Source organism: Cibotium barometz, chromosome 19 (assembly GCF_041138505.1).
Source record: "Cibotium barometz isolate CiBa-2024 chromosome 19, ASM4113850v1, whole genome shotgun sequence".
Lineage (NCBI taxonomy): Eukaryota > Viridiplantae > Streptophyta > Polypodiopsida > Cyatheales > Cibotiaceae > Cibotium > Cibotium barometz.
Genome location: NC_141064.1, coordinates 17,439,683 through 17,453,208, shown reverse-complemented (window position 1 = coordinate 17,453,208; position 13,526 = coordinate 17,439,683). Strand labels below are relative to the sequence as shown.

The 13,526-nt window shown below is 43.3% G+C and overlaps 1 protein-coding gene across 1 annotated transcript in view; it reads left to right on the top strand.

The window, feature by feature from the left end:
* The window catches only part of LOC147628284 (transcription regulator/ zinc ion binding protein), a 75,640-nt gene that overhangs the window by 33,753 nt on the left and 28,361 nt on the right, over nucleotides 1–13,526 (top strand). Inside the window, exons 2-3 of the mRNA XM_086813361.1 lie at nucleotides 2,431–3,090; nucleotides 3,176–3,274. Of these exons, the coding sequence (XP_086669487.1) occupies nucleotides 2,431–3,090; nucleotides 3,176–3,274 (759 nt within the window). The remainder of the gene's footprint in view (nucleotides 1–2,430; nucleotides 3,091–3,175; nucleotides 3,275–13,526) is intronic.

The window sequence follows — 13,526 nt, the reverse complement described above, 5'->3', positions numbered from 1 at the left end:
GTGTACAAGCTGACTCTGATACCAATGTAACATGCAGCGGAAGTATTCATAATTTGAGGATCCTCACACAAATGCTCACACCGTCTTTTGTATCTTGAGTTTCGCGAGTTTAGCAATCCACTTTAAGACTTCAAACTTTAAGAGATTTGAGAGAGAGAGAGAGAGAGAGAGAGAGAGAGAGAGAGAAACTGTACACCGTATGGGGTCCCGAATTACCGACTGAAGGGCCACCTATCCTGTTACCGGAATAGTATTTGCTTTATTTCTTTGAAGAGATTGACGGTGGACTGACGATAAGCCAAACGCAAGATCTCGGAAGACCAAGAGTCGGGCTGAACTGTACATGGCTTTAGAAGCACCAATGATGACCAATCTCGAGCCTATGCACTCTTCCCAATGGATGTAGGAAGGCTGCAAATCTGAGGCTGAGAGAAGGGGCTCATTGGGACTGTTCTAGACTATGTATGAATGCTGAGTTTTACCTTCACCAAATGGCTGTAGCACAACGATGCATATGAGGGTGCTGAAAACTGTATGAATGCTGAAAACGCAAGGGGTATTGAAGGCTAAATGCTGTAGATGCTACGTTTTACCAAAGGAGGCTGAATTGCTCAAGCGTTGATGCTCCTAGATGTTGATGAGGAAAACGCTGAAGGCTGTTGTGCTGAATTTTGCAATCGCTTATGCTCCTTGTGCTGAAGGCTCCAAGTGTTGAGTGCTATGATATGAATGAATGAATGGATTATATGCTCAGCTATTTATATGGACTTGTGATGCTGGTCGGCTGGCTACAGAGCTGACCGATTGCATTTGTCCTGGCTAAAATATATAAATGATGTAAAAATGCCCAAAAAATGCTGTAAATTATGGGAATAATACTGGATGAATTCTAATGAATGCTAGATGGTATCTGAAGGCTTTTGCCATGGTCTAAATGCAGTGGATGAACGCTATGCTTTATGTAGAGTGCTTTCTAATGCAAACCCTAAGGCTTCTACTGACTCTACATGCATGAATGCATCTCTTCAAGTGGGTTAAGGGACTTGGACTGACTGACTGACTGACTGTCTAAGGTTGAGAATGACCTATGTAGCTTGTGCCTGACTTATCTTGGATTGAGGATTACAATGGGGTCATGGCGTATGAGAAATATCATCCTAAAAAGTGCTAATAATGTACAATGTTGCGTTGATGATGATGAGCCATCTTGTCACCATGCACTACAGTGCAGAGTATGTAACACAACTCCTCAGGCTTTAACCCAAGGGAAGTAGGCATCTGAATAGATATGAAGTTATTAGTAGAGGCATTATCAAAAAGAAACAAGGCTGTTTGGTCCTTCAATTTGCCCCAAGCCTTGCATAAAATTCTACTCTTGGACTCGTGTGCAGTATTCCCGTGTACATTGGGTATAACATTCACGTTGGTTTTGCATCCTACACATTAGTCTTTTTGACATTCTGAGGGCATTGTGACTTCATGTGATCTTATTGCCACATAAGAAACTTTTCCCCTCTTTCATGCATTCAAAAATATGCTGTCTGGACAGCTTGGTATTATCCTTCTTACCTCCCGGCTTCTTTTCAAAACTCCCTTTTTTTATCCTTGGATTCATTAGGCATAAATTAAGGTGGCTTTCCACTCCACCCTTTTTTTGCTCATTTCCAGCTCTGAATTTTCCTTTGTATGAGTTGAGTTCTTGCCTTTTTGATGCTCTCTTGCCATGCAGTTGCTCGGAAATAGTGACTGAGGTTATTAGCTCCTGTAAAGTGCTGTGAGGATAAACTGCCAGGCTCTTTTGGATGATTCATTGCAGGCCTGACTCGAATGTCCTTTTCTTCTTGTCCTCACTGATAGTCATGAAAGGTGTGACCCTTGAGAAGAATCTGCCAGAATTTTGAAACATACGAAGAAACGGATTCCCCTGCATTCTGTGTCAACCAATCCCATTCCTTCCGTACATCTTTTTCAAAGTGCGGAGGAAGAAACTGATCATAGAATTGCTCCTTAAAAGTACTTGTCACCCACCTGTGTTTGTGAGAAACCCTAACCATGTACATGGAATCTTGTATCAAGAATCTTGAAGATAATTATAACTTGAACATGTTGTCTGACCTAGCACGGTCTCTTAATTTGTCAAAGAGGGTCTATTCTGTGAGCTTCGGTGGATGCTCTCATTCGCAGCTGGGTCTAAAACTGGATGGGTTTAATATTTCGACATGTCAAACTCTTTGGATGATTGGAAATGAAGCATGTAAAGCTCTATGACTTGGGCCTGTTGGCAGCTGGGCACCCTGGCCTGCTGCTATCATCAGAGGGCAAAATTGCACTCAATATTACTACCATTTCTATAGTGGAAGTCACATTTTTAATGCTCAGCATGTTTGTAATCTGACTTTTCTCGTTTGATGTGTTATGATTCAAATGCAGAACATGCTAGGGGAAGAGAACTGCAAAGACATTGTTACAGAATATCTTAACAGACGTGGATTTAAGGGGCCTTCAGAAGATGAAGGTGGTCTTGAAGATGGCATGCGTGTGTATGTTAAACCTCAAATGGATGAAAGTTGGTCTGCTGGAAGCAAAAAGATCACCAAATCCTCAAAAACAAGGGTTATGATGCCAGAAAGTAAAATCAGCTCCCCAGCTGCTGATACTTCCAATGGAAATGGATCTTCTGGGCCAGTGTCTAAAGGTAAAACTGGAGGCAGCAAAGTAAAGAAAGGAGGAAAAGGGGTTTCACTTGCTGAGGCTGCAGAGGGCAAGATGTTTATTTCCAGGGGAGCTCCGTGCACTTGCCAGGCAACTAGGCACAAATTGGTGAACAATTGCCTTTCATGTGGTAGGATTGTTTGTGAGCAGGAAGGGGAGGGGCCCTGTAATTTCTGTGGATCTCTTGTCCTTCTTGAAGGAAGTACATATGCAGGCCTTGAAGGTATCAATGTGCCAATCTCTGACTCTGAGGCTGCTGCACAAGCCTTCAAAAATAGGCTTGTTGAATACGGGCGCACGTCATCACAACGTACAACTGTAATTGATGATCAAGGTGACTACTTTCAGGTTGATGAAACTACATGGCTTTCTGAAGAGGTACATCACCACTTTACTCTTTCTATTATTGAGTGCTCAAGATATGCTTTCAGCTATTGGTTGCTGAAGGAACCTTTATCAACAGGAAAAGAGAGCTATTTTGATGCGTCAAGAAGAGATTCAATTGGCAGAAGAGGCTCGCAAGAAAAAAGTGGTTGTTTCTATTGACTTACTGGGTCGCAAGGTACTGAAGATTGAAATATTTTATACGGTGTCATGTTGTCACCTTAATATGTAGGTAACATGCTATGGAGATGGGAGTACTTTGTTGTCCTGAAGTCATCTGCCTATATTTCTTAGTGTAATGTCAAAGGGACTTCTTAGCTTTGGTGCTCAATGGAATGGCATCGTATACAACATTGTATATTTGAATGCTGTGCTTTTTGCTTTAAAAAAAAAAAAACTGCACAGGTACACGTGCACACTTCATGGTAAGAAAGAGTTTGTCACAGCAAGAAAACATTGTAATTTTTATCTCTAAGAGAGAGCAATAGGTAAATAAAATGTGATGCATAGATATTTATACAGAAGGAGATCCAGTGATGATAGGTGTATGAAGTGAAATGCAAAGTATGTCTATTGAGAACTTATATTTGGTTGATTCCCGCATTGCATTGAGATTTTTATTTGGCTCTAGGTTTAGGATGTCTTTGGGCGTCTGGTGAACTTGAAGACAGCTTCCGTAGAAGAACCCTGATGGTTAATTATTCTTTCACATGTTTTAAGCTTTGCAGTTTCCTTGTAGCCCATGAGTATGCACCTGGATCTGCCCTGTTCCATTTTTTTGACATGCTGCTCTCTATCTGACAATTAGATTCTAATGGAGGAAGAAGACAGAATGCATGTATGAAAAAACTCTCTTCAAGAATTGGAGATGGAGATTGTCGTGTGCATGACATGCACTGGCTGAACTCAGAGGCTAATCCTGAAGGGGCAACAAGATAAAGATAGATTTGAGCCAGATTTTGGAGCAACAAGATAAAGATAGATAGAGGCTAATCCTGAAGGGGCAACAAGATAAAGATAGATTTGAGCCAGATTTTGGAGCAGGTGTTGCTGATTTGGCAAGCGATTTACTATTGGTGGACTTGGATGGCTGTCGGCCAGCATATACAGGTGTATGTCCAGTCGGCTGCAGCAAGGTGAATATTGGTTGTCCAGGAGCTAGCAGTCGGCCAGTTCAATATGTCTATTCTAGCCTATAAAAGGCAAAAAAGCTCATCGTTTAGGCCAGCAATGGGCTGGATCATAGGATTAGGCCTAGACTAGGGTTTACACCTTTTCATGGAAGGAAGCCAAGGGTGGCAAGACTGTTGTACCTTTTTGAACTATATGATATACTGAATACTCAGCTCTCTCTCTCTCTCTCTCTCTCTCTCTTCTCTTGCTTCTGCATGCGTTTTGCATCAGCATGTTCCGAGATGGTGTTTAGGGTTGAAAGAAGACTCCCAGAGCTTTCGCATGTAACATTAGTATCAGAGCTTCAGGCTGGTTCTAAGATATAGTTGCTGCCCATGTCCCACCCACCCTTACTACATCGCGCATGGATGAAACCATCGCGTGTGTCTTGATCTTGTGGTGGTGTGGGAATCAGGCAACTTTGTGCAAGGCTAAACACTGATTTAGTCCTAGATGAAGGTGCACATGTCCAAGACACAGGAAAGTGAGACATGGAAGAATTCCCAGGAGGTTGGTTGATGGTGTTTGGTTGGGCTTGGAGATAGATGCCAGTGTCTATGTTTATGCTTAATCGCAGGGCCTGTTAGCCTAGGGGCTTTATATTGGTATGTAGAGCCAGACCTTCTGGAATTAATCTGGGAACACTTTGAAAGGAGAGGAGAAATGCCATCGTGTGGATCTTCTAGGTTCTAATATGTGGGCTGCTTTTTGTCTTCCAAGGCTTGGGATTCTTAGGGCGGAAAATGGAGTAGAGTCAGAGACAAGTGGAGAAGACGCTATGATTAGGTATGCTCAGACAGTGTTTGAAATCGTTGCATATCTATGGAAAAACAGGAGCTTTTTGTTATGTCTGCGTGCTTTGATTGTTCTTTGACAGTCCTTGTTTGGTCGTTTACCTGCACAGGAGGGTTTTGAACTGCTGGTTGAGTTCTGCACAGGGCTTAATCCTATGCGCTTTTTGACGTGCATGGAGTTTTTGGGTTTCTAAAGGATGCTTTTTGTGTACATGGCTGCAAACAGCAGTACCTCATCCAGGGAAAGTGACACAAGCAGAGACTAAACCCTAGCGCATACATGAAGGCGTGTCTGTTAGAGGTTGGGTGTGTGGAAGAGGACTGTAGCATGAGTTGGGCATGCTTTGGGGCTGCTGTACAGCCCTGCCCACCATATACACATAATCGTGGAAGTCTTTTTGAAACAGGCTGTACAGAAGATCCATTTGTGTGGGGGCTGGAAACACTCAAAAGGACTGGGCGCACTACAGGGATGCATGGGTGTCTCAAAAAAGCATGAGCGTGGAGTTGAATCCTGCATAATTGAACTTTATGCTAAAAAAAGGGGGAACAGAGAGCCAAAAGCTAGGCGCCTTGGGGTAATCTTGCTTTTTTGGGGTACATGCTCATAATAGCCTGCATGCATGAAGCGTCTTCGGAAAGTTGACCTAAGCTGAAGCCTCTTGTTATATTTACCCCTGATTGATGACTATTTTCAACTGTCTGAGTTCCTCCTACTCCTGCATGCCTATTGAATATCTGCACCTCTACTTCATGGCGGATCAACTCACAACAAGCTATGGCCAGTGTGCCTATGGATGTTTTTGGTGCCCAAACAACAACCCTACCTGCTATTCATGAGCTCGTGGGTGATGATGCTGTGCAGTCTGCCCAGCACTCAAGTACATTTGACGACCACACCACAACCATATCAACAATAAATGGACTATGTAGAGCCTCCACTACCTTCTGGACAGCCTTCACCTGCTTTAATCTCGTGCATCTCATTTTGTGGATTCTATATACTTCATCGTTCTTGATTTACAGAGGCAGTTGGCGGAGCTACGCTTCTATGCTCCCAAGCTGTGGCTAGTAAGCCTCCTCTTTTGCAAGTCTCTTCTCATTCGGAACCTTTCTCCTAGGCTGAGCCTGCTAGTATCCTAGACCTAACCTAAACTTGCTGCCAAATCAGGGATTAGCCATGTCTACGTGTGTGCTTTTCGTGACGTCCCCTCCTGCGAAACTTGATGGTGGGATTCCATCCTTGGAACTTTGATTTGATGACTGTCATCATCGCTTGTGTGCACACGGACTCCAAAATTTGACATCCTTCCTTCTTGGCAACCTTGAAAACCTTGCCATTCCGAGATTCCACTACACGTGTGATGTTGAAAACTGTGCATCTATTCCACTTTGTCCTCTTGGGTGCAATCCTTGTCCCTAAACACAATGATGGTCTTCTTTCCGAGGATGATCATGCCTTTACTCCACCCTTGGAACTGTTCTTGAGAGCCTATGGTATGCCCCTTGAGCATACTACTCCCAGGGTTTCTTTCTTGTGGTTTTGCCTGCCGGTTAGCCCCATTATGATGACTGCTACCTTGGTACGTTTCTTAAGCCTTTGCTTACTTGATCCAGTCCTAAGCCTACTGATTAGGAACATAATAATGATGGCTATTGAGCTCATTTATGCAGAAACCTTTGAAGACTCATTGGGATGCAAGATTGCGGATCTTGTGGTATCTATAGGGTACGAAGTATCTTGGAATCTTTTATGACACTAGAGGGGGATCGAAGGACCAAGATAGTCTCCGAGGTTGGAGTGACTCTGATTGGAGAGAAGAGGGAGATGAACTGTGTTTTCAGTATATTGATATGATCCAAAGAAATGTCTTTGGCTGCACAACTTATGTGGCCAAAATGGTAAACTAAGACCCTATCTAGATTGATTGTTGACTTGCTCCAACTGGGGATCAGATACTAAAGACTAAGACTTGCCTATTTATTTATAGGCTCATGAAATGCCCCTATAATTACTTTACCGTTGTTGGCCAACAAATGACAAGCCCGATCTTTTTTTAATGCTACTGACTTCCCTTGTATGGTGTCATATGACCTGGCCGATCAGTCCCTTGCTGTATTAGCAGACATGCAAATTTCACATTGTGAATTTTTCGTCCAAGTTGCAGCTAGTTAATATTGTGTTAATTCTTTCTATCTTTAGTGGTGCATATGTCCTATCAACTACCTTTTTGTTGTAATAATTCTTTCTGTTTGTTATGATCCTTAGTGCTAGGCTTCATTATGGTTGAGTCTCCCGTGTATCTTCGGAGCTCTGACAGAAACTCAGTTCACAGACCTTTGTATGAATGCATGCTCTTATGTGTGTGTGTGTGTGTGCATGGGTTGTGTGTGTGGGAGCATATATGCACTGATGATGTTAGTGGAGATTTCGTAGTATCTAGTCCATACTATGTATGATGGAGTTGATGGTTTATTGTCTTGTGGATGACTACCATGAGGTTTGGGCATGTTCTTGGATTCATCTAGGTATATCTTTATGTTGTATTAGCGAACAATGCAAATTTCACATTGTGAAGTTTTTGTCCAAGTTGCAGTCAGTTGATATTGTGTTAATTCTTTCTATCTTTAGTGGTGCATATGTCCTATCAACTACCTTTTTGTTGTAGTAATTCTTTCTATTTGTTATGATCCTCGGTGCTAGGCTTCATTATGGCTGAGTCTGCCTTGTATCTTCAGAGCTCTGATAGAGTTTAGTAGATAAACCTTTGTATGAATGTGTGCTCTTACGTGCGTGTGCGTGTGGGGTGTGTGTGTGGAGAGGCATATATTGATACCAAGTTCTACACCCACTATTGGGCACTGATGACCTTTGTGGGGATGTCGTAGTATCTAGTCCATACTATGCATGATGGAGTTGATGGTTTATTGTCTTGTGGATGACTACCATGAGGTTATAAATGGCAAGGTGAATTTGGGCATGTTTCTGGATTCATCTAGGTATATATACGTCCTTTTGACCAGTAGAGCTTCTTCTTTACCTGCTAGAGCCTACCAATGCTCTAGAACTAAACTAAACTTGTTGCCAAATGAAGGATTAGCAAGGAGATTAGCCATGTCCACGTGTGTGCATGTGACAATATGTAGGATATGCTGAAGGTTGCAAGGGAAAGTGTAAAGAGTGCTCAAGACCACGCTCAATATTACACCAACCAACTATGTAGGATATGTAGGATTAGCAAGGAGATTAGCCATGTCCACGTGTGTGCATGTGACAATATGTAGGATATGCTGAAGGTTGCAAGGGAAAGTGTAAAGAGTGCTCAAGACCACGCTCAATATTACACCAACCAACTATGGACCCCGAGAGTTTTACGAGAGGGCATGTGGGTGTATCTCAAAAGTCTCTAAGGACTCCAAGATGATGAAAACTGGCAAGCATACAAGTTATCTTCTCAATGTTGTGGTCCTTACCGGATCACAAAGAAGATTAGTGATGTAGCTTATCGGATAGCACTACCACCTAAAATCAAGATTCACCTTGTATTTCACACTAGCGTTTGAAAGAACGTCTTGGTGAAGGTGATGAGATTAGAGGAGATCCCTAACCTCGAGGATTTGTATGGAACTTGAGACGGTTTTGGATCAACGTAATAGATGGTCTTGATATACCATCTATTATCAGTATTTGATCAAATGGAAGGGACCGTCTGAGGTCAAGGCTAGATGGGAGGTCACTCCAGATTCATTGCTGAGTACATCAGCATCTTATTTTTTTTTCGATTGGACTTAGGCCCAAGATCCTCTTGTAGTGGACAAGAGGATGGAGACTGTGCAAGAAACACTCTCGGGCAGCCCCAGTGATTTGGGGGTAAGACGGATGATTCATTACTTGGGCACTCCATAGTTTAAAAGGATTCACACCCATTGGTTGAGGCTGGAAAAATTGTCACTCGTTTTTAATGGGTTTTATGCTCATTAGGAACATCCCTATGTGGGCACCTTTCATGAGTCGTGGACTTTTGCATGGTTACACGTGGTGTGACTTGAAAGAAAGAGCAAAGACAGGTTGTAGGCCCAAAGCACAAACTGTAGAAGGCTGGGAACAGTTGATTAATGCTGAAAATGAGCACGAGGGGAGCTTGTAGGTGCTTACAAGCATAAGAGACTATCTCTACAGCCAATGACCTCCAGCGCAGATATGCAAGAATGAGATGAAAACTGAGGGAAAGAGTGAGCACCCTTACATATCCCTCCTGAGAGCTAGTCGGCCAGCTGTAGCAGTCCGACAACTGTCCAGTAGCATAAAAATGCTATAAAATGCCTAAAAATGGTAGAAAAATCCTAAATAATATCTGCTAAATATGCTAATGTAGGGTCTCATAAAATGACCAGTACAAGCATGACAAGTGTATGTAGACTCTCTGGAGATGATATATATTCCAACACCTCTTCAGCGCTAGAGGAGCGGTCCAATACCATCACGCTGAAGTAACACCTCCAAAGTAGTTCTCGGAAGTGGTTTGGTGAAGAGATCAGCCGCATTATCCTTGGTAGAACAGTAGGCCAGTTGAAGAAGTCCCAACTCGATCCAGTCACGTACAAATTGATAATGCACCTCAATATGCTTGGATCGTCCTCGTATCATAGGATTCTAAGCTAGAGTAATAGCACTCTGAGAATCCAAGAATATGGTAACTGGGGAAGTGTCGGCACAACACAAATGCTCCAGAATTTGATGAATCCAAAGTGCCTCGGTGGAGGAGAGAAGGTAAGATTTGTACTTAGCCTCGGTGGAGGAAGCAGAAACAATCCTTTGCTTTTGAGACTTCCAAGAAACCAATCCAATACCAAGCATGAAGCAATATCTAGATGTAGATCTCCGACTATCAATGCAGCGTGCCCAATCAGAATCTGTGAAACCAAACAAATCAGCACCACTGGAATAGGTGATGCCATAATCTGAAGTACCTCGAAGATAACGAAGAACTCTCAAGGCTCTACCTGCGCATGAGACCTTGGAGTGGCTGATGAGAATTGGCTGAGGACACTCATAGCATAGGAGATATGTGGATGGGTGTTGGCAAGGTAAAGCAAGGAGCCAACAATCTTCTGGTACTATGTGGAATCCACCAAGGGTGTATCATCTTCCTTGGATAACTTGGCATTGGGATCCATGGGACGAGAGAGGTGTACAATCTAGCAACCCATAAAGTGAGAGTAGCTTCTTCACATACTTCTGTTGAGAAATGAAGATACAGTTAGCTTTCTGCCAAACCTCTAGTCCAAGAAAATAATGAAGAAGGCCAAGATCAATCATCTCAAATGTCATTGAAAGCTTGGACTGAACCTATGTGACCAACTTAGTATCTGAGCTAGAAAGGATGAGGTCATCAACATACAAAACAATGAGCCAAATATCCCCATCAAAAAGAAGCACATAGAGATTGCTGTCAGCATATGCCCTCTCAAAGCCAAGAGATAACAAGAAGGCATCAATCTTCTGATACCAGTCATGGAGTGTGTGTTTGAGACCATAAAGAGCATTCTGCATAAGATACACATGGGTATCTTGTCCCGGAATCACAAAACTAGGAGGTTGCTCAACATAAACTTCCTCGTCTAAATCTCCGTTCAACAAAGCGGATTTGACATCCATCTGGAACATTGGCCATCTAAAGTGTGCAACCAGAGCCAAAACAATCCTAATGGTGATATACCTGGCTGTAGGTGCAAATGTCTCATCAAAGTCTTCACCTGCCTTCTGAGCATATCCTGGAGTAACAAGGCGGGCTTTGTACTTATCCAAAGTACCATCTGCATGAAACTTGACTTTGAAAATCCATTTCACACCAATCACACGACGATGTAAAGGCCGTGGCACCAAAGACCAAGTGTGATTCCTCTCAATAGAGGACATCTTTGCTTCCATGGCTTGCCGCCACTGCGGCTGTGAAAGAGCCTCCTTTGGACTCTCAGGCTCATCGATCTCCTGGAGAGAACTCATGAGAGCATAATTCATTGTGTGATGAGATGTGGAAGCCCGAGATGAACGGCGAGGTCCAAGGGTGGTGGTAGAGATCTGGTTATGGAGCTTAGACAGTGAGACCAGAATCACTAAAGAGTTGCTGAACCCATCGAGGTAGGCTAGCCTTCCTCTCAAAGCGTGAAGAAGAAGAAGATCCAGCTGTAGTAGAGGACTCATCTAATGCTGCTGGGAGAGGTGATGAAGTAAGCACTGGTGGGGGTAATCCCGGAGTCAAAGCAGGACTGGTAGAGGGACTGGGAGCTGTAGAAGCTGGTGCAAAAGCAACAACTGGTGGCTCTAAAGTAGCCGTTGGCACCGGAGTTGGAGGAGGAAGAGGACGAGGAGGTGGAGGTGGAAGAGGTATAAGATCACTAACATCCGCCGTCTAGAAAATCTCTAGATACATTAGGTGGAGAGGAGTTGATGCCAAACAAGCTCTCATCAAACTGAGCATCCCGAGAAATGATGATGTCATCAATGCCTGGATCCTAGAAGCGGTACCCTTTGGATCTCAGACTATAGCCTGTGAAGATCATCCTCTTGACTTCGGTGCGAGTGTGGTCCTCTTCTGATCTGGGACATGCACATAAGCAACACAACTGAAAACACGTAGATGAGAAACAGAAGGCATGTGTCCTGTAAAAGCCTCCTTCGGAGTCATCCTCTCAACCGCTTTTGTGAGAGAGCGCTCAATGAGATAAATTGAGGTAGCCACCAACAGCTTCACCCCAGAAAGCAGGAGGTAGACCAACATGATGCAACAAAGAATGAGCCATCTCTTTTACGGTCCGGTTCTTTCGTTCCACAACTCCATTTTGTTGAGGAGTGTAAGGAACAGAGGTCTATCGGTGAATGCCCTTTGACGCAAGGAAGTTATCAAACGGTATAAACTCACTACCATTATCAATCCGAAGAAAAGAAACTGTACTCCCAGATTGATTTTCCACCATCACGATCCAAGTCTTGAAACTGGCAAAAGCATCTGACTTGCGAGCCAGAAAACATACCGAGACTTTGCGAGTGAAATCATCCACAAGAAGAAGAAAATATCGAGTCCCTCCAAGAGACTCAAACTCCATGGGTCTAGCAAGATCTACATGTATAAGCTCCAGTCTTCGGGTTGCTCGATGAGTGGCCTCCTTTGGAAATGCATCTTGATTATGCTTGCCCATCTTGCAGGATGAAAAGATGTGTGAAAGAGACGTAAGTTGAGGTAGTCCGTTGACAACCTGCTGAGAATGGAACTTCTACAAGGCAGCAATGGGTACATGATCGAAGTGAGAATGCCACAAAGTAGTATTTGCCTTGGAAACCAAAGCCATCAAGGGGGAGAAAAGCTGATGAATATGTGAGCCAGTGCGAGGGATTTGGGAAGAAAAGTTGGTGATCTTGTAGAGACCCCTATCATGAACTCCATTGGCAACAACCGAGAAAGTCTTCTTGTTGATCACTTCAATGATCTCATCATCAAAGTACACACCAAGTCCCTTCTGAGAAGGTTTGTATACTGAAAATAGATTTTTGGAAATCCGTGGTACATATAAAACATCATGTAAGTGGCAAAAGAACCCAAAGCTTTTGTCCTTGGACTTCTTTGAATCCTGTTTACCCTTGCCTTTGCCTTTGTTTTTGTTGTTGTTGTTGTTGTTGTTGGAGGTCCCTTTTCTACCTTTGCCTTTGCCCTTGTCAGAGGCAACAAAAGTAGACTCCGACTTGCCTTTTCCGCGAAGCATGCACTTGTCGTGTGGAGATAACTTACGACTTCCTCAGAAGGGGGAGAGGATTGTTGATGGTGCTTCCATACTCCACAAGCTGCAGCTTGATACGGGTGAACTCTCCAATCTTCTCAATCAAGTTATCTGACTCAATTGATTGTAAGCTTGTCCAGATCTGACTTCAATTTGCAATCTTCATTGTCGAAACTCTCCCATACCTCCTCTGGATCTCCGTCCACATTTGATGAGCATTACTCCGGGTAGAGACAAATCGTGCATGTATAGATGGAATCATGCAATGGATGATGATAAGACGAGCCTGAGCATCCAATATGCTTCTCAAAGCAGGGTTCACCAAGTGAGGTGTGGAGATAGCCATCCACACATTGGCTCCTTTCAGCAATAATTGAGTGTAGAAAGACCAAGTATGATAGTTGGTTGCTATAAGCTTCATGGAGTCACTGACTTGGGGAGGATTGTTGGATGGTATATGGTTAGGGGTGGGAGCAAGACCTGGATATGAGAAACTTAGAGAAGAAAAATTGGGAAGAGGAACCACTTGGGGAGCGGGAGCAGGGGATCCAGGCAATGAAGCATGAAAAGGTGTATGTAGACCCTCTGAAGATGATATATATTCCAACAACATGACTTACCTCCTACCCCTCCTACACATGGCTAACATCGTTCAGCATGGCCAACTTTAGTTGAAAGGTTGTTTAA